The sequence below is a fragment of the Coptis chinensis genome, chromosome 1, assembly GCF_015680905.1.
Source record: "Coptis chinensis isolate HL-2020 chromosome 1, ASM1568090v1, whole genome shotgun sequence".
NCBI lineage: Eukaryota > Viridiplantae > Streptophyta > Magnoliopsida > Ranunculales > Ranunculaceae > Coptis > Coptis chinensis.
Genome location: NC_141456.1, coordinates 27,185,428 through 27,203,419, shown reverse-complemented (window position 1 = coordinate 27,203,419; position 17,992 = coordinate 27,185,428). Strand labels below are relative to the sequence as shown.

The window sequence follows — 17,992 nt, the reverse complement described above, 5'->3', positions numbered from 1 at the left end:
TATTGGAGAACGAGGAAGTAACTATCACCAATCCTACCTATAAAATCCAACCTTCATCATTTTCCAGAACTACGTATCGAGACTTGATCCCAAGCTATATCTTTGGGTATGTAGGTAACTTCAGACCGAAGTCCAGTCTCAACTCTCAACAACAACCATCCCCTTCGCAATATCTTTCGAAAAGATCACTTCCGACCCAACTGGTGAGTTTTGGCAAATCTTGTCGAAACAGAGGTATATTGGCTACTATGATGTGGTTTCCATATCACTCTGTCAGATGGAAGGTGACCATTAATGGTAGTATTGAGGATGTCTTCTTTCAGTTCTACACACTACATGTTATGGATCACAGAACTCCATGTTCCATCCTGTATGAGTTGGTTCACAGTTGCATCCAGGGGAAAGGGGAGCTCAATAACCGCCTGTGAGTAGAGAAGCAACGGACTATGCTGACATCACAAATCATGCCATATGAGAGTATTTTCACCATTGGCAATGGAGTACAAGATGTGCTCTTTTGCATCAATTTTGCTTTTGAGTATGCTCCTCCAAGACCATGCACAGTCAGAAGGAATATTCATAGTCCAGAAAAAGTTTTTCTTGACATGATTCTTCCATATCCAGTCAACCCAAACACTCTCTTCTTTTGCAGCGACCTTGAAAATAAGTCCGTAATAAGCACTTCTATTCCAAACCTTCATATTCATAATACCCAACCTTCCTTCCTCTTTTGATTTGCAAATGGTATTTATACTTGCTTGATGGAGGCATCTTTTCGACTCAGTACCACTCCAGAGAAAATTAGCACAAATCTTTTCAACTTGTCCCAACACAGTTATAGGTAGAATAAAGGTTCTGGACCAGTAAATATGAAATTGGCTAAGCACAGAAGAAATCAACTGTAATCTACCTGCATGAGACAAGAATAAACGTTTTTTTTTTCCTTCTAGATAAACCATGTATTTCTCGTTCTTTTTCTATCAACCCACATTCTAAAATTGTTTGGGGGTGGTATATTTTCGTAACGACGAACAGAGTACAAGTTTCTGCCATTTTTGCTCATGTTCCTATGGTAATATCTTTCCTTTTCTTTATACTTTGAGGACAAAGCATATTTCTGTTTGGAGGTGGTATAGTAACATTTTGCAAAAACTAGACATTTATTATATAACATTTCTTATATTAGATAGATTTAGTATATTTCTATATTTCTTTCTTTCTTAAAATATTTCAAAAAGACCAAAAATATTTTTCCGTTTAGTACTAAAAGTCTTGTTTTCCTTTTTCTATGATGAATAAAAGGTTTAGAAGTCTCATTATAGCAATAGAGTAAAAATTTGTTCTTCGAACTCAAACTAATATACATACAATAGTTTATGCACCTTTTCATGAATGACATACATCAGCATTTGATTGTATATAGCAGTGAGTTTCCGAGACCAAGCACTACTAAAAACAAGACTTGTAATGACAGCTAAAAGGCATCATGAAACAGGTTTAATGACGTTTTTGATAATTAAAGAAACAACCGTAATTATAGAGCCCGTCATAAAAATTAACAAAAACCGACATAAAATCAATGACAGTTTTAGTAAACTGTTAAAAAAAAAATCTTTTTTTAATGTCAAAAAATAGGTTATAATCGTCATAAGATGTACAATATTTATGACAGTTTCAGTGAAATTATCAACATTCAATGACAAAAAGCGTCAAGATATACCCTTGCTTAATGACATTTAAACAACAAACGTCATAAAACATTTCTGATTTTTCAAAAAAATAATAATTGTACTTTCCATTAACTTATCAAGAGAATAAGTGAATAACAATAGTGAACAGTATATACAACACTGCTAGAACTATGAAATGACCAATGACTAACATTGTAACACTTCCCCATTCCATTCAACATGACCAACAAAATATTATGCAGCTAGACCTAAACAAATTGTGTTATGCTCTGGTTATTCATCCGTCATATGTATCTCCCAATTAACATGCATGTTGAAGATTATCCTATTCTTGCATGCCAATTACGAGCAATGTAGCTAGGGAACTTGATCGATGCCCCCGAATAATAATTTGCAAAAACCTACAGGAGTTCCCAAGATAATCTAAGTTTTAGTTAATACTTAATAGTGTCATCTTATATAATTAAAATAAATGAAAAGTGAGAGATAAGCACATGGTTTAGTAAAATAATTTTAAGAACTTGTAAGAGTCCATTTGTTAATTAATTTGAATCTATGAAACCATTAGTCATGACAAGTCACTACTGAACAAAAGAAAGTTATGAAATGTCACTGAAAGTCATCTTAACAAAAGAAATAATGCACCCATTATAAAAGCAAAGTTTGGTATAAGCAATAAGACATTTTGATACCCATATGATATTAATGACAGAGAAAGTACAAAGGAGAACAGTTATACTCATATAGATAGATCAGACTATTTAGATCCTCGACTATAGTGTATATGTCCTCTCTTAGACTAGGTAACCTTTACATAATCACTTTGTACCTGCGCAATGAAAGGTATCCCAGGCCAAGTTTACTGGCCAACCATATTATACCTTGAACGACCCAAGAACTAATTGCTAGGAACCAAAGTATATATCGTTAAGACGCACTTGTTCTTAAATATAGGTAAAGTGGCAGCTAGGGACCATGTTGCACTCATTCCAAAGTACACTTACGAATAAACAAAAAGTCTGCAAATACAACTTAGTTGAACTAAATCTAGTCTAAAATATACAAGTTCAAAGAAGAAAAAAGCACAACAACTTAACATATAATCCAATGTGTCCGTAAATAACATGTTTATGCTAAATTTGAAGTGGAGCTACCTTTGCAACTAGCTAAACCAGATTACAATAAATGGAATTAAATGCTTTTCAACAAAAAAAATCATAGATAAATTAAGAAGTCATCTTGATCAGGAAAAAAACCTTCGAAGAAGAATACATAAAAAATATATAGAATTGTAGAAGGCAAAAACAAGAACGTAAAAGAATGCAAATATATCAATAGAACAACCATGTAGCAGATAATAAGATTACTATAAAAATTCAAAACCTTTGTCTCAGTTAGACTGCCCAACAAACTCAATTAAGACTAACATAACACCCTAACCATCTTTTATTTTCATGTATATGACATCTATCTCCAATTATTCTAAGTAATGAGAAAATCCACAAACCATCTTTCAACAACTACAAAGCAAGATACTGCATTCCACTCAAACACAACCATTTTTTAAATCTCAGTAGTCATTTGTTTACGAAACATGGTCATTGAAGGATTCGAACTCACCAATAAAGCAAGAATTCTACCATACACAGTACCACTGCATACAATTCCCATGATTGATGAAAAAAAAACACATATCTTTAATAATTACTTGTTCAGAGCAGCACTGTAGATTGAGGGGTTAAATCATTGCTACTCTAGTTGTTCTAGTTAAACCCCTCTTGCAAATACACTAACAATATCAGAGAATAGAAATTTTATGATTAATAATGCTAAATATAATTAAAGTGGGGAAATCAGAAAAATTATCAGATTTGTTAAAGTAAATTTTAGTGAAAAGCTTCAAGAAGTCTTTCTTACTTTGTCGGCCGGTATCTCTAATGGAAACAAAAAATTGAGCGGCATATTGAGGATTGATTTCTTGATGGTTAAATTTCCCAAGTGGTATATTGCGATGTCTTCAATTCAAGTTCAAAATTCCCAGAAGTATAGTAAATAAGCAGATGAAGGAAATGAATGACCAGATGGATGGACTTAGTATGAATAATGAAATTTTCTAAACTCACGAGGAAAATGAAAATGGGTACTGATCGGAAAAAAAAAATGGAATTAGGTTTGAGCAAGAGAGCGGCTGTGTTTGGTAGAATGAATCTCTCGATTCCTTGGCCAATTTGCTAACTTTTTTCAGAGTACGTGGTCAGTCTTTAGTTAGAGTTTGAGAGAGGAACAAAAGGAGGAGATGAAACTGTAAAGCTTATCAGAACAGGAAGGAGGTGAATTAGCTAGGTTTGAAGAGTATAAACCGATAAGGGGAGAGGTTGGGTGTTTGAAATTTCAACTTTTTCTTTTGTTTCACGACATTTTGAATAAAAAAAAAACGAGTTGGCTCTTTTTGACGCTTTAATAGTTTTGGGGGCAGTGCTAGGTTTGTTTAATCTTGACGGTTCACCTTTTCTAATGATGTTTGGGTTTTCTTCTTTTTCTTTTGTCTAGTTCTTGATGGTTGAATATGGTCCAAGAGCGTCAAAGGTGTTGACGGTTTATTATGGTGGCCATCATAAAATCATAATATTTTCATGACGAGTTATACACGTCATAATGTTGCAATAGTTGTCATAAAATATATATTTAGATTATCAAAAAAAATAAAAAAAATAAAAAATCAACATATTTTCTTGACGGTTGGGTCATACACGACATAATATTGCAATAGCTATCATAAACATATTATATTTTCTTGACGCTTGTGTCATACACGACATAATGTTGCAATAGCCGTTATAAAATTATTATATTTTCTTGACGCTTGTGTCATATACGACATAATATTGCAATAGCCATCATAAATTTATTATATTTTCTTGACGCTTGTGTCATACACGACATAATATTGCAATAGCTGTCATAAAATTATTATATTTTCTTGACGCTTGTGTCATACACGACATAATGTTGCAATAGCCGTCATAAAAATATTATTAAAACACTTATCTTCACAGGTTTTAGCAAAGCCGTCAAGATAGATAAAAAAAAACAACCATCATAATATGTCTATTTTTAGTAGTGAAGGTTAGAATAGTTAAGTTCCATATCCTGTGAGAATCTAGTCAAAAGCCTCATTTGAATGATTATTGAGTGATGACACAAGGATGTCCGGATAGAAAGATAACACGTCCACTTGCTTAATCACCATGCCATATCCTAGGAGAGAATTTAGGTCATTTTTGGATCGATATAACCAAATAAACGTTAAAAACCCAAAAATATTTTTTTTCCTCTAGTTACCCCCCTTGAGTCTTCACCAAATTCTAAAAGCCTTTTTATTTCTTCGCCATCAATCCCTGAACCGTTACCACATACAATAAAAAGCTTACCCAGCTGACGAGTTGAGAATTGGATGATATGTAAAAAGAGAAGAGAAGGTCAGCCTTGTACAAAAACAGAATAGTTAGAAGCTTCAAAAGAAAAAGAAAAGAAATAAGAGAAAAAGAAAAGATTCAAGATCGAAATCTCCTAAAAGTTCAAAATTAAAAGGAGTTGATTTCAAAATAAATAAAAGCAAAGTTAGAACTTCCAAAAATTCAAAATCATATGGAGTCACAAAGCCAAAGGGCTAAAAGAATGAACCACAATTTTGGAAGCAAAGAACAAAACGAGGTTCTTCTCTAATTACGAATATCCTGAAGACCCAATTTCTCAAAATTATTAGAGTTTGTTTTCCCTTCTCTTTATTTCTAAACCACTACCTTAGCCTCGTAATTCATAATAAAAGACCTCTAGCTCAACTAGGAATAGGATGGTGTGATAGTAAGTGGATATTATGATCAATCGACCCCTGTTTCCTTAGACGTCATTCAAGTATGTGAGGAATATAAGTGCCCTCTGCACTTGAGAAAAAAAAAAGTTGAGTGAATCTATCAGAGAGTTGTGATTGCAACACACCCCTGAAAGGACCCAACTTAAGGATGCTCTCCAAAAGTTTTGGAAACGACTCTGATTTTGCATTTCACCGCTCATGTTTTACATGTTTATCTTTAGATGATTAAACTACTGTATATATATTATTTTGAGTTCAAAGGAGCTTTTCTTTATTCCCCCACTAATGAGATGTATAAACCTATGAGAATAAATAAGAAAACAAGACCCTTTGTACTAAATAGAAGAAGTTTGTGAGTACCTTCTCTGGAAAACTCTCACGAGCCTTAAGCTCGTCCACTAGGGAATTCCTAATGGTTTAAGATCTTGTTGCATATGGCCAATGCAATCACACTTTGCGAAACGAGATTAGTATGATAAATCACACATTTGTGATCTTAGTTTTTTCTCTCATCTTTTGCTTGAGGACAAACAAAATGTTGTTTGGGAGTAGTTGATCAGTCCCCCAAATGTGCGTTTTATTATCTTTACAATGCTTCAAATATGCACTTCTTATGCTTAATGAAGAGACACCTTATAGATTTTGCTACCATTTGTAGGATACATGCCATTTAGGACGCATATTCCTAATACGTGCATTTTGGCACAAAAAGGATAGCTATTTACGCTGCTTGGGAACATTCCAACTTAGGAGCAAGAGTGTCATAAAGTCAAATTCAAAAGTCAACGTCAAAAGTCAAATCAACTGTCAAAATCAAAGACTCAAGGCTGGAAGATACTGACCCAGGGACCTAAAGCAAAATTCAAGACTTCTAATATGTGGGCTTAGGTCAAAGGCCTATAAGTTGGTTTTTAGAAAGAAAGGTATAATTGTAAATGGTATCCTATATAAACCAAAGTTGTAGATAAAGATCTTTACCCTAGATCTAATCTTTGGTCATTAGGAGTAAGTTAAATGTTTTTATTTTAAATTGTTATTTACTTATTTTCTATTTTCATGTACGTTCTTCGAGCTTTAGTGTAAACCAAAGTTCTTAATCAATTCAATACAAGTTTTCTAATAATTTCAATACGGGTTTAAGATTGAGAGTAATTCCAAATAGCCAAGTAGGAGAGAAGAGTTACAAAAGTTAGTGTTTTATCCATAAAAAACCATCCTCTAAACAAAGAGTCTAAGATGAACAACAAAACCCTTTCCACCAACATCAAATCTTCTTCTTCAAATGGTGTCGCCGTCATGGATTCATATGGAAAGAGGAAGATGGAGAAGAGTAACAACCATTGAACCTTGTGATTAACGTACGAATTGACTTGAGGACACTTGTTGAACTATGAACAATCATCGTTCATACTCTTATTGGACTATGAACAAACATTGTTCATACTAAACAATCATTGTTCATACCATTATTCGACTATGAACAATGATTGTTCATACTTCCACAACATGAGGAATGATCAGTGAGGGACACCTATTGGACTATGAACAAACATTGTTAATACCCCTATTTTGACTATGAACAATGATTGTTCATACATCAATACCATGAGGCATGATCAGTGAGGACAATTTCAAGAACATCTTTTGGAAGTGTCATCCAAGTTGAAATTAATCACATTACACACTTGATTCCTTATTTGATTAACGTTAAAATTTTAGAGGATCTTGGTGGATTCGAACCACCATCTCCTTTGGATATCTCCAAAGTGCTCGACTATTTGAGCTAAAGATCCACCTTGTAGATGTATTGATTGTTAAATTTACACGTTGGACTTCAGGATTTACACGGTCTACATACCTTCCAAACCCTATAATCAAAATCTTTGAAAGAGAAAAGAATTGAAAGATGATTGGTTGTTAACAAGTAACCTAAAATGATCAATAATTTAAATAAAGATGATTAGTTGTTAACACACACGAATTGGTAATCGAAATGGATACTTGTTGAAGAGATTCGATTTGTAGTTTGATGAGATGCGTCATGAATCAAAAAAGTCTAGTCGGTTGGAGAAGAAAAGAATTTTGGGTTTTCTCACACGTAATTTTGTTTATTAACAGGAAAGGGTAAAAGTGAGATTTAAAAAAATAAAAAAGGTCAGGCTAACTTATTTTGTTCTTAAGAGTTATTAAAATTTAAAAATTGGGTTCATGGGCTATTTAAATGTAGAAATTGGGTTTGTGAGTGATTATAAAAAAACCATATATATCCTCTAGAGTTGTTTTGAAATGAAATTGGGGCTTGGGCTAATTTCTTGATTTTTTATTTACTCCAAATTTAGCGCCAGTGATTAACGTACGAATCGACTTGAGGACACATTAGCCATGTGGTACGAAAAATTTCATCATCCTCAAGGGAACGAGGATACCTTTGGGCCAAGTTTCTCTTATGGCTCCACCGCCTCCACGGCTAATTGTACTTTAGGGCTGGCCGGTTCGTTACAGACTTATAGTACCCTTTGGACCGGGTGGACACTGTCTGAGCCCAAAGTGTGGCCCAGTCCATCCCTAGGGGTAAGGACTAAAGATCCAATACTATTTATGACGTGGAGTCCAGCCCAAGTTCTTCTGTCTTGAATTTTCCCAAAGTAAACCTTACCATATTGGCGTGGTCCATGATTGAGGCTGTAAGGCTGCTGGGAGAGTTAAAGTGTAAAGATGAGGTCTCCTTGTAAGTAAACACAATTAATCAGCTCTCAAAGAACACACCCTCCTCTCCCTCTTTCAAAAAGTCTTTAGTCCAACCATACTCATTGCCACAGCCCACAGGAATGAATATTGAGATTGTAGGGTCGATAGTCGACAGTCGACACACATTGTTACTTTTGTTGTGGAAATAAATGAGATTCCACCAGCCAGAGAAGTGTGGCCTTACATGCTGCATAGGAGTGTAAAAAAAAACCGTTGACCCATCATCCGGTAGGGTACCCGGTCTTCACCCGCCATCCAAACCCACACCGACCCGAAAATAGACCCGCCCCGCCCCGCCACCGTTTTTATGTGGTCGGGCTATGGGTGTAGGTTCTATGCTCAAACCCGACCAAGCCCGCCTCGACCCAAGACCGTGTCAAAAGCCGTTGAGCCAATCCCGTTGACCCGCACAATTTCAAGACTCTAACTCTAATATTTTTGTATTTTGTTTATAATTTCTTTTAACTTTTGTAGGAATTTGAGAGATATGAATACAAACTTATGAGTTCAACATCAATTTCACATATTCAAGTTTGAACATTGGAAAAATATCAAAAGTTCAAATTCAACTTTCGAATTTTGGAGAAGATAAATCATTCATCCTTGTATTCATTTCAAATTCTTTTAGTTTATATTTTATTGTTTTATACCGTAGATCCTTGCTCCCACCTTCATTTTATCATGCTATGGAAAATAATCAATTTACAAATGGTAAATCACGATAAATAAGTTTCAAATTTACAGATATGGTTTTGGGTTCAAATTCAAGTTTTTTTATTTTTGTTTATTTTTTATTGATTGATTCCATTTTTTCTCTATGCTGTGAATTGGAAATATATTACTTGCAGAATTAGAAAGTTGATTTTTGAGTGAAATTGGGTTAAAATGGTAATTTCCACCCGACCCAGATGACCCGCCCAAAACCCGCCCGTAAAGTGATGGGTGATGGTACTAAGACATGACACTTCAACCCGCCCGCCCGCCCGGGGGACCACTAGATTTGTATCCCCTAGCCCCGCCCCGCCCCGCCCCATCACTATTTGACCCGCGGTTGACCCGGCCCGCCCCGTATTACACCCCTAATGCTACATATCCAATTAGCCATGGAGAGTAAGGCCCAACTCCCCAATATTCTCATGTGATATACTGGCTCTAAAAAGTATGGCACAAAAGAAAAGAGCATCTCAATCAAAGACCATTAATACTGAGTAGTTGAGAATGCTCCCAGTGACCCACGTCAGCTCCCCTTTTTTCTCTCAAACTGACACATCATATTTTTCTTAAAAAAAGTAAATATACGCTCTTTTTTGTAGATTTCAATTGTTCGTAACTGAAAATAGATAAAAACCGCATTCTTAAATCTTATCTCCATTCTCCTAAATCTTATCTCTATTCTCTCCATTCTCCTAAATCTTATCTCTATTCTCTCCATTCTCCATTCTCTATTCTTAAATCTTATCTCCATTCAAAAAGAAACCTTAAACACGACCTTAAACACGACATCTGATGTTTCTGGAAAAATAATCCAGACCCCTCTTAAGAATGAAAGCCTAGCGGTAATTAAGAGGATAAAGCCCACTCTCGGTGCCCTCTTAAGAATGAAAGCATTACCGGTGCGGATTGTCTTTCACCAAGGACGGTTTTTTGTTGGATGCATTACTTCATGAGTCACAAGCTTTAAGTGGCACGAAGAATCGATCATCCGAGAAGAGCTCAAGTTCATGTGTAGTCACACTGGTGACATAGTAAGTTCTACGAACTGCGGAGAAGAATGGGAAGAATATGGTGATCCTATTTCTCATTGCGGTCGCCTGCTCTGATCGGTTTTCAATGAGAGTACTCTGTTAGTGGAAACTCATTGATCGAACCCTGCTCCCCGAGGGTTGTTTGGTCGCGTTTTATCTTTTTTGTTTGTTGAATGGTTAAATTCTACTACGTTTCGTCGAATGCTAATAAATTGATGCTTTATGCGGGGTTTGGAATAAAGACAGAACGGTTGATCATGATATGAGTCCCGATGAAAAAAGTAAATTGGGAGTATTACTGCATACGATGCTTTACTTGATCTTTTTAATGTCGAACAGAGTTATGAATGTGCCAAGGACCAATCAATCCCCGACCGATGCTATATCAACATTAATTGAGAAGATATTTGTGGTGATTACAAGTCAAAGTTTACTGAATCTTCTTCACTAAGTCAAGGATGGGGTTCTTCTTTTTGGAATAGCTTGCCTGCTTCCGTCCAAAGGTTACTTTTTCCCTCCAAATATGTTGTGGTGTATGAAATGGAAAACTTATTGGTTGCATTTACATGGAACAATTGTTGATATTATTTTGTTAACTATGAATGGATGGTGAAAGTGACTCTCTTTTTGGTTATTGCACTACTGGATTTGTGTTGTAGAATATCTCATACTCTACTTCCTTTTCTTTCATCGTAGTATATAACATATTTTACTTTTCACAATAGTAAAAGGTGCTCCCTGTCTCCCTGACCTTTACAAAGTTTGGCTAAAGATTGTGATCGTCAACCATAAGTTTTCATGTGTAGAAGTGGTTATCGGGTGTATGCAGTGGTCTAGGAGTTATAGGTGATAGTAGAAATTGCATGTCAAGTGTCCAGAAATCCAAACGTGGTTCTTCTGGTGTGAATGATTCTTTTGCCGTATATTCAAATGACTCTGAAAGGACTTGCTTATTGTCATAAGAAATGGGTCTTGCATATGTAATGTATAAATACTGCTGAATTGATGAAGAAAATGCCGGAGATGCTATTAGATTACAAGAAGCGCAGATGGGCAAAGAAGATGAAAGAGGAGGATGCAAAAAACTGAATTTCTCCTTGGTGGAAATACTCTCATTCAGTTCTCCTTTGAAACTCATTTTGTATTAAAATTTTTGTATGTAACACCCGTTGAATTTTGAATAAGGTCGTACACTTTCCAGAAATGCTATTGTAGAAATATTATTATGAATCTTATATCGCTTAATTAAGATGTTCCGAGGGAACTCGAGAGAAAGTGGTTGAAGTTCAGTTCACCTGAATGATCCTCATCCATCACATATTGTACCTTCACATTTTGTGTCGATCGCCTCTTCTCTGTAAAAGCCCAAAACCAAAAGGTATTGCCATCAGATGAACTGGATTTTCCAATTATGACTTACCAAATGTACCCAACACCTAAAGGTATTGCCATCAGATAAATTGGATTTTCTCAATTTAGACTTACTAAAGTGTAAGTGTAACATTTAATCTTATTTTTTCTTTGAATGATATATTCTTTACAACATTTGTCTTTCTCATCAAAAGTCAACAATGCATTTGATCACCAAAAGGAAGTACAAAGAAGTTACAAGAATCATTTGCTATCTGAGGCTTGGAAAAAATCTGCAATTCGGCATGCCAATTTTATTTTTTTTTTTATTTTTTTCCTTGAAGCGGACATTGATCATTGTAGTTTACTACTCACGCGGAGACTTCCGGAAAAGTTTAAAGCGTTCCTTAGGACCATGCTGATTCTTCAGCGTACATCATCTAATGTTTTTCGTTAGTGACAATGTAACAAAAGAACTTCACCATTGGGAACGATGTAGTGGCGTTTGAGGTGGTCAACTTCACAAGTGGTGTTAGTGCAGTCAGAGTTGTAACTAGACAATTCCGTTCTAAACACATGCCTAGAACTTAAATTTTTTTTATACCCCATTCTTATTTTTTGATGATTTATTCATTTTATCATTTATCTTTTTTATGAATTCGAAATTGACAAAAAAAAAAGCTTATTATGAAATGCTAACTATCATTGTTTGTGTTGAATTGATTTGGGGTCTAAATGTATGTGACAATGGAACCAAATCGAATAGTTTAGCGACACATTTAATTGACCTTTTCACCTATGAGTAAAGTAATAGGTAATCTAAATTTTCAGTAAAATAGGTGTTTGACATGTGTCAAATATGGCAGCTCTAAATGAGGCATTGATGCGGAAGTCTAGCTTAAAGGCTGGCTACAACACAATTGGGTTGAAGTACACAATTCAAGCTTTGCTTTCAAGAATTATCCATGAACCCCGGATATTCCAAAGCGGCATCAAGCGGACTAACAAGCTTAACATGTTTCAATTGAAGCCGATCAACAACAAATGGACCACAAGAACAACAAAGCTATGAGAACAACAACTCGGTCACAAAGCATGAGGGAGCAATAGAATTATTGAAAGGGAGTATTTTTTTTTTTTGTAATACTCATAAAATGGTACCTTGGGCACCAATGGTCGCTCACCGCTTTTCATGCACCCACTTAACTGTCTCCCGAAGTTTAGCGGCACATTTAATTGACATTTTCACCTATGAGTAAACTAATAGGTAATCTAAATTTTCAATTAAAATAGGTGTTTGGCGTGTGTCAAATATTCTCAAAATGAGGCATTGGATGCGGAAGTCCAAATGAAGTGCTACAACACAACATCCCATAATAACATATGGTTTTGCAGTATTTTTCTAAGTCACTTCAAGTACATGATACATTGAAGCAATCCTTAGATTATTTCGGGCAATAGCAAAATTTAGTGTCTAAATATATGTAGTTATGAACATCATTTACAATGGAATTTCCCAATATGAAATCTATCCCGTGAATTAGAATGTATAAACCCTTCAAACAAAGTATACATATATTATAAGCAATGAATCATTAGCTATTAATATACATATATTATTTATTCAAATAGACTTTAGGCTTTTAAGCCATTAGCTATCTATATAGCAAGTCCGGCCATAGGCCGGGCCAAATGGCTAGTAGTTAAGGGTGAGTTAGTTAGTAACTTAGTAATAAATATCTTGATATTTGTTGAGTATTCCACCTCATTTTTTTGGGTGTGTCACGTACGTCCATGTTTGGTATACATGACATTTCTCTCTCTAAGTTTGATGAGCTTCCACAATGTTCAGCGATTTGAGAAATTCCACGCTTTCAGCACCTTTATTTCAACTGAATTATTTTCTACTCCAGTGTCAATTAATATAAATGGACTATAGTACTAAAAACTATCAATGTCACTCATGGATTATAGAAGAAGGTAGAGTAATTTTTAGGGTGGTGGTTATCGAAGAAAAAAAAAAGGTTTAGTAATATAAGCCAAAAAAAATATAGAGAAGGAAAAATGCGAAATCATAATTGAAAGCATCCCTCCAACTTCTGCTTTCTCTTTCTATACTTCCACAAAGAAAAAAGAAATGAAGGTTGTATTGTACCCCTGTAGCTTCACTTTCTTTATCGAGCCCACCCTTCTCCACCACTTCTCCCCACACGCAAGCAAAACAAGCTTCCTTTTTATTTTCTCTCCTTGCATTCCTTGTTATTTAAGATTCTCTCTTTCATATCTTTTCTAGTTTTTATTGAGGTTACTTTGTGGTGAAATTAAGGTAGTTGGGATATAGAGTTGTTGGCTATTCTACTATATAAATCTAACTTCACTTGGTATATACTCTTGATTGCATACATACATCACACATTTCCTTTTTCTGCTTACATACATTATAAACTTGTCCAGCTTTTCCATTTTCCAAGGTGGAGAAGCTTTGAGTTTTGTACCTTTAATGGTTTTCAGCTATATTGGGTAATTGTTTCACTAGCATATATATTTTTAGGAATATTTTGTTGGCCATTTTAGAATAGCGATTTTTTCTGAACTATGGTACCAAGTAGAAAACTGAAAGAGAATATTTAAGTATTGAATTCTCTGTTCATGTACACTTCTCAATCGATTCATCTACCTCTATCTGTGTAGCAGATTGGCATCTTGACATAGCAACTATGCCATTTGGATTGGTCTCCGCATGGAACAAAAGAAGGAGAAGCAAGTCGCAGGATCACATCGACCCTTGTAACTAATCTACTCTTCTTTTTATATTTGTTCTTCTTGTTCGTATAGTAGTTAGATTCTTTGGATTTTATGACAAGTGTTTGCTACATGATGTAGGGATATACAAACCTGCGGAATGTTGGCAACTTGAAGATCAAAATTTATCTGCTAAAAGACATCATGGATCATCTGTCTACACTTTCAAGGAAATGGAGGAAGCAACAAGTTCCTTCAGCGATGAGAATTTAGTTGGAAAGGGGGGATTTGGACGAGTGTACAGAGGAACTCTGCGGTCAGGAGAGGTGTGTAAGTAGCCTATATATGCAAACTGGCAATATTAATTTCAAGCTAAAGATAAAATTAGCATAAGGTGAAAATGCCAGTAATCAAAATTGCTGTAAACTTGACAAAGCTGATTCTGTCACCAAATTATGATGAAATTCAAATACAAACTCTGCCAAAGTTAATGCATATATATCATATTAAGAAAACAAAACAATCTTAAACAAGAAAGATATCAAAACACTGAAAGTTTGTCTACTAACAATCTGGAATTTGTCAACTAAGCAATTGGTACAGTCATTTAACATTTTGTTTTGCAAAATCTAAAGGTTGTGGCAGTAAAAAAGATGGAGCTTCCACCATTTAAAGTAGCTGAAGGTGAACGTGAGTTTCGCGTAGAAGTGGACATATTGAGCAGACTACACCACCCAAATCTGGTTACCCTAATAGGGTATTGTGCGGACGGGAAGCAACGGTTTCTAGTATACGAATTTATGCTCAATGGGAACCTACAAGATCATTTAAATGGTTTGTTCATCGGAATAATCTTATACTATACCATCTACCTCAGTATCTGTGTCGTCTATCCATTTTTTTCGTTAAGTTTGAACGTTTCCTGACACAAATACTAGGAATCAGTGAAGTGAAGATGGAGTGGCCACGAAGGCTTAAAGTAGCAATTGGAGCTGCAAGAGGTCTTGCTTATCTACATTCTGGTTCTGCAGTTGGAATTCCTATTGTTCATAGAGATTTCAAATCAACAAATATTCTTTTAAGTGCAAACTTTGAGGCAAAGGTAACAAATATACGACTGGTTTTAGCCAAATCCAATCATTTGGCATTAGGCAAAATTGTCAATTTTGTATTTATAACATGAATTATTGTGGTTTAGCAGATTTCTGATTTTGGCCTAGCTAAGATGATGCCTGAGGACCAGGAAATGTACGTAACCACTAAAGTTCTCGGTACTTTTGGTTACTTTGATCCTGAGTATACATCGGTAGGCAACTTCAGTTATTACTCATTTATGGCAGAGTTTCTCTTTGTCAATCATTTTCTTGGACTATGATTAATATAGGAGGTTTACTGACATTGTCGCACACATCCAATCATCTATCGTCTAAGTAGTATATCCCTTTTTCATTGTAACAAAGTTGTCTAAATTAAAGAAGCAAACTTTGTGTGTGACCTCAGACTGGAAAGCTGACTTTACAAAGTGATGTATATGCATTTGGAGTAGTTCTTCTTGAACTCTTGACAGGACGTAGAGCGCTGGACTTGAACCAGGGGCCTAATGATCAAAACCTTGTGTTACAGGTACAACTGAGATTGGAATAATTAACCACTTTAGTTTGAAGCCCCATAAATAATGAACACAGGAAAGTAAATTCACTTGTTAATTGTTATTTATTCAGGTTAAGCATATACTAAACGACCGGAAGAGGTTGCGGAAGGTGATAGATCCTGAGATGAGTCGGAGTTCGTACAACATAGAGTCTATAGCAATGTTTGCCAACCTAGCTTCCCGTTGCGTTCGAGTTGAAAGCAGCGAGAGGCCCTCAATGACAGAATGTGTCAAGGAGCTGCAACTGATTTTCTTTACAAATGCAAAAGCTTTGGGTATGGGAATGCATACCTTCAGAATGGTTTGAGGATTTCAAGATATGCTATCAATGAGTACACCTGCGGCCTGCCTGTTACAGAACAGTTTACTTTGCTATTTATTTCTTCAAATGCTCCCTTGAGAACTAGATGTGCATTTGAAGCACCTAAAACCATCATATGATATAAAAACAATCCATATTCTAATAGGTGCTGAATAATTAAATGAAAGATTTGTCAAACCTTGCTGTAACAGCCCGTCTAGCTCAGTTGGTAGAGCGCAAGGCTCTTAACCTTGTGGTCGTGGGTTCGAGCCCCACGGTGGGCGTATAGAAATTTTTGTTCTTCTATTTGTATTTTCTCAGCTACACAGAGACATACTTCTATTGCACCTATCACGGCAGAGTGCAGAAACAGAATATGAGGGCCAAGCACATCGACTTATCTTTTATAGGACTTTTTCAATATTAACTGTTACAATCATATCACTTCTGGTGTTGGAAGTTATTTATCTATCTGTACACTATTGGTGCCGCCTACGTGGTGTATTTGACCAAATTCCGGAGTTCTGGAAAAATGAGCAAAAGTTCAAAAACAGATACTGTAAAATAAACTATGAGAAATCTAGTATTTTCTTTAGTCGGAATGTCAATTATAGGCAGAAAATCAAACTCAAAAGATTCTGGAAAATGAAAAATTTTCAGCCCAAAGAAAAGTATCTTGGAGTACCTATCATGCTCTCTAGAAAGAAGTCCGAAGATTTTGACTACCTGGTGGATAGAATCCACGGAAAAGTTAAAGGGTGGAAAGCAAAGGTTCTATCTCAAGCTGGGAGAACTACGCTGATCCAAGCAGTGATTCAAGCCACCCCCCTATATGTCATGTCGACTTATATGCTGCCAGTGGCAACTTGTAATAAGATTGACAAGGCATGTAGGGATTTTTGGTGGAATGGCACGGAACAATCAAAAAGTGTTCACACCATTGGGTGGGAACAGATTTGCAAGAGTAAACAAGAAGGAGGGTTGGGTCTTAGGAAAACCAGAGACATGAATATGGCTATGCTAGCCAAACTCCCTTGGAAGGCAGCTACGGATGTTCATTCTCTGTGGACTCGTACCATGTTTAGTATATATAGTAAACACTGGATAGGAGATGTTATTAAACCACCTGACAAAGCCTCCTACTTCTGGAAAGGCATTCACAATGTCTTCAATTCTATCAGTGGGGGGCTGATGTGGAGAATAGGGCAAGGCACTACCATCTCCATACTGAAGGACCCCTGGCTTAAATGTCTAAACAATCCCGTGACTCTGGAAGAGCTGGGGGTGGTGGATAACTCCCTAAATAATCTTCATGTATCGGACCTCTTTATGGCAGATGGTAGTGGCTGGGACCTAGCCAAGCTCAACAAATGTTTCCACCCCTTCTTAAGTCAGCTGATTCAGGAGATAGTGGTTAGACCTCATGCTGCCCTAACTGATAAAATGGTATGGGCTATGGAAAGGTCTGGGAAGCTTACGGTTAAATCTGTTTATGACTTCCTTAAAACCAAGGAAGGTGAGATGGGGCAAAGCTCTAGTGTAAACTGCAGAGCTCTCAAGCATATATGGGCAGCTCCTCTGCCATATGCTTCTCTGCCATATGCTTTGCAGATGTTTATCTGGAAAATATATATGCATGTGCTGGCCTTGGGAGATAGGTTGGCTGAAAAGCATATGACAGGGGACTTCTCTTGCCCTTTTTGCAACAAAGAATTAGAATCTGCAGAACATCTCTTTTTCACTTGTGAGTGGACTCGAGCAGTTTGGTTCAGCTCCCAATTGGGGTTGCGAATAACTCCAACACAGCAGACTCACAGCTTGAGGGGCAGAATCGAGTTATACCTTACTTGGTGCAATAGCAAGGACAAGGACCTACAGCTGGCTGGGACT

At 36.0% G+C, this 17,992-nt stretch overlaps 1 protein-coding gene and 1 non-coding gene across 9 annotated transcripts; both read left to right on the top strand.

Moving 5' to 3' along the window:
- Positions 1-13,208: 13,208 nt before the first annotated feature.
- On the top strand, positions 13,209-16,311 carry LOC147523231 (Protein kinase superfamily protein). 8 transcript variants are annotated; one of them, XM_086561711.1, is made up of 8 exons: positions 13,209-13,551; positions 14,103-14,195; positions 14,292-14,476; positions 14,786-14,984; positions 15,089-15,252; positions 15,352-15,456; positions 15,651-15,773; positions 15,872-16,311. In XM_086561711.1, the coding sequence occupies exons 2-8, from the start codon at positions 14,126-14,128 to the stop codon at positions 16,106-16,108; spliced, it is 1,083 nt and encodes a 360-aa protein (XP_086417837.1). In that variant the 5' UTR covers positions 13,209-13,551; positions 14,103-14,125; the 3' UTR covers positions 16,109-16,311. The 8 variants fall into 8 exon arrangements, with proteins under 8 accessions (XP_086417837.1, XP_086417800.1, XP_086417843.1 ...); XM_086561674.1 differs by having other exon boundaries at positions 13,254-13,388; XM_086561717.1 differs by having other exon boundaries at positions 13,466-13,551; positions 14,100-14,195.
- Positions 16,312-16,313: 2 nt separating this feature from the next.
- Positions 16,314-16,386, top strand: TRNAK-CUU (transfer RNA lysine (anticodon CUU)). The gene has a single exon. It is a non-coding gene; the product is annotated as a tRNA-Lys (tRNA).
- Positions 16,387-17,992: the final 1,606 nt, after the last annotated feature.

Coding starts and splice junctions, on each gene's coding strand:
- LOC147523231 (XM_086561674.1), top strand. CDS start 13,337: ATGGACTATAGTACTAAAAACTATCAATGTCACTCATGGATTATAGAA. Junction 14,985..15,088: donor CCTACAAGATCATTTAAATG/GTTTGTTCATCG, acceptor CACAAATACTAG/GAATCAGTGAAGTGAAGATG. Junction 15,253..15,351: donor GTGCAAACTTTGAGGCAAAG/GTAACAAATATA, acceptor GTGGTTTAGCAG/ATTTCTGATTTTGGCCTAGC.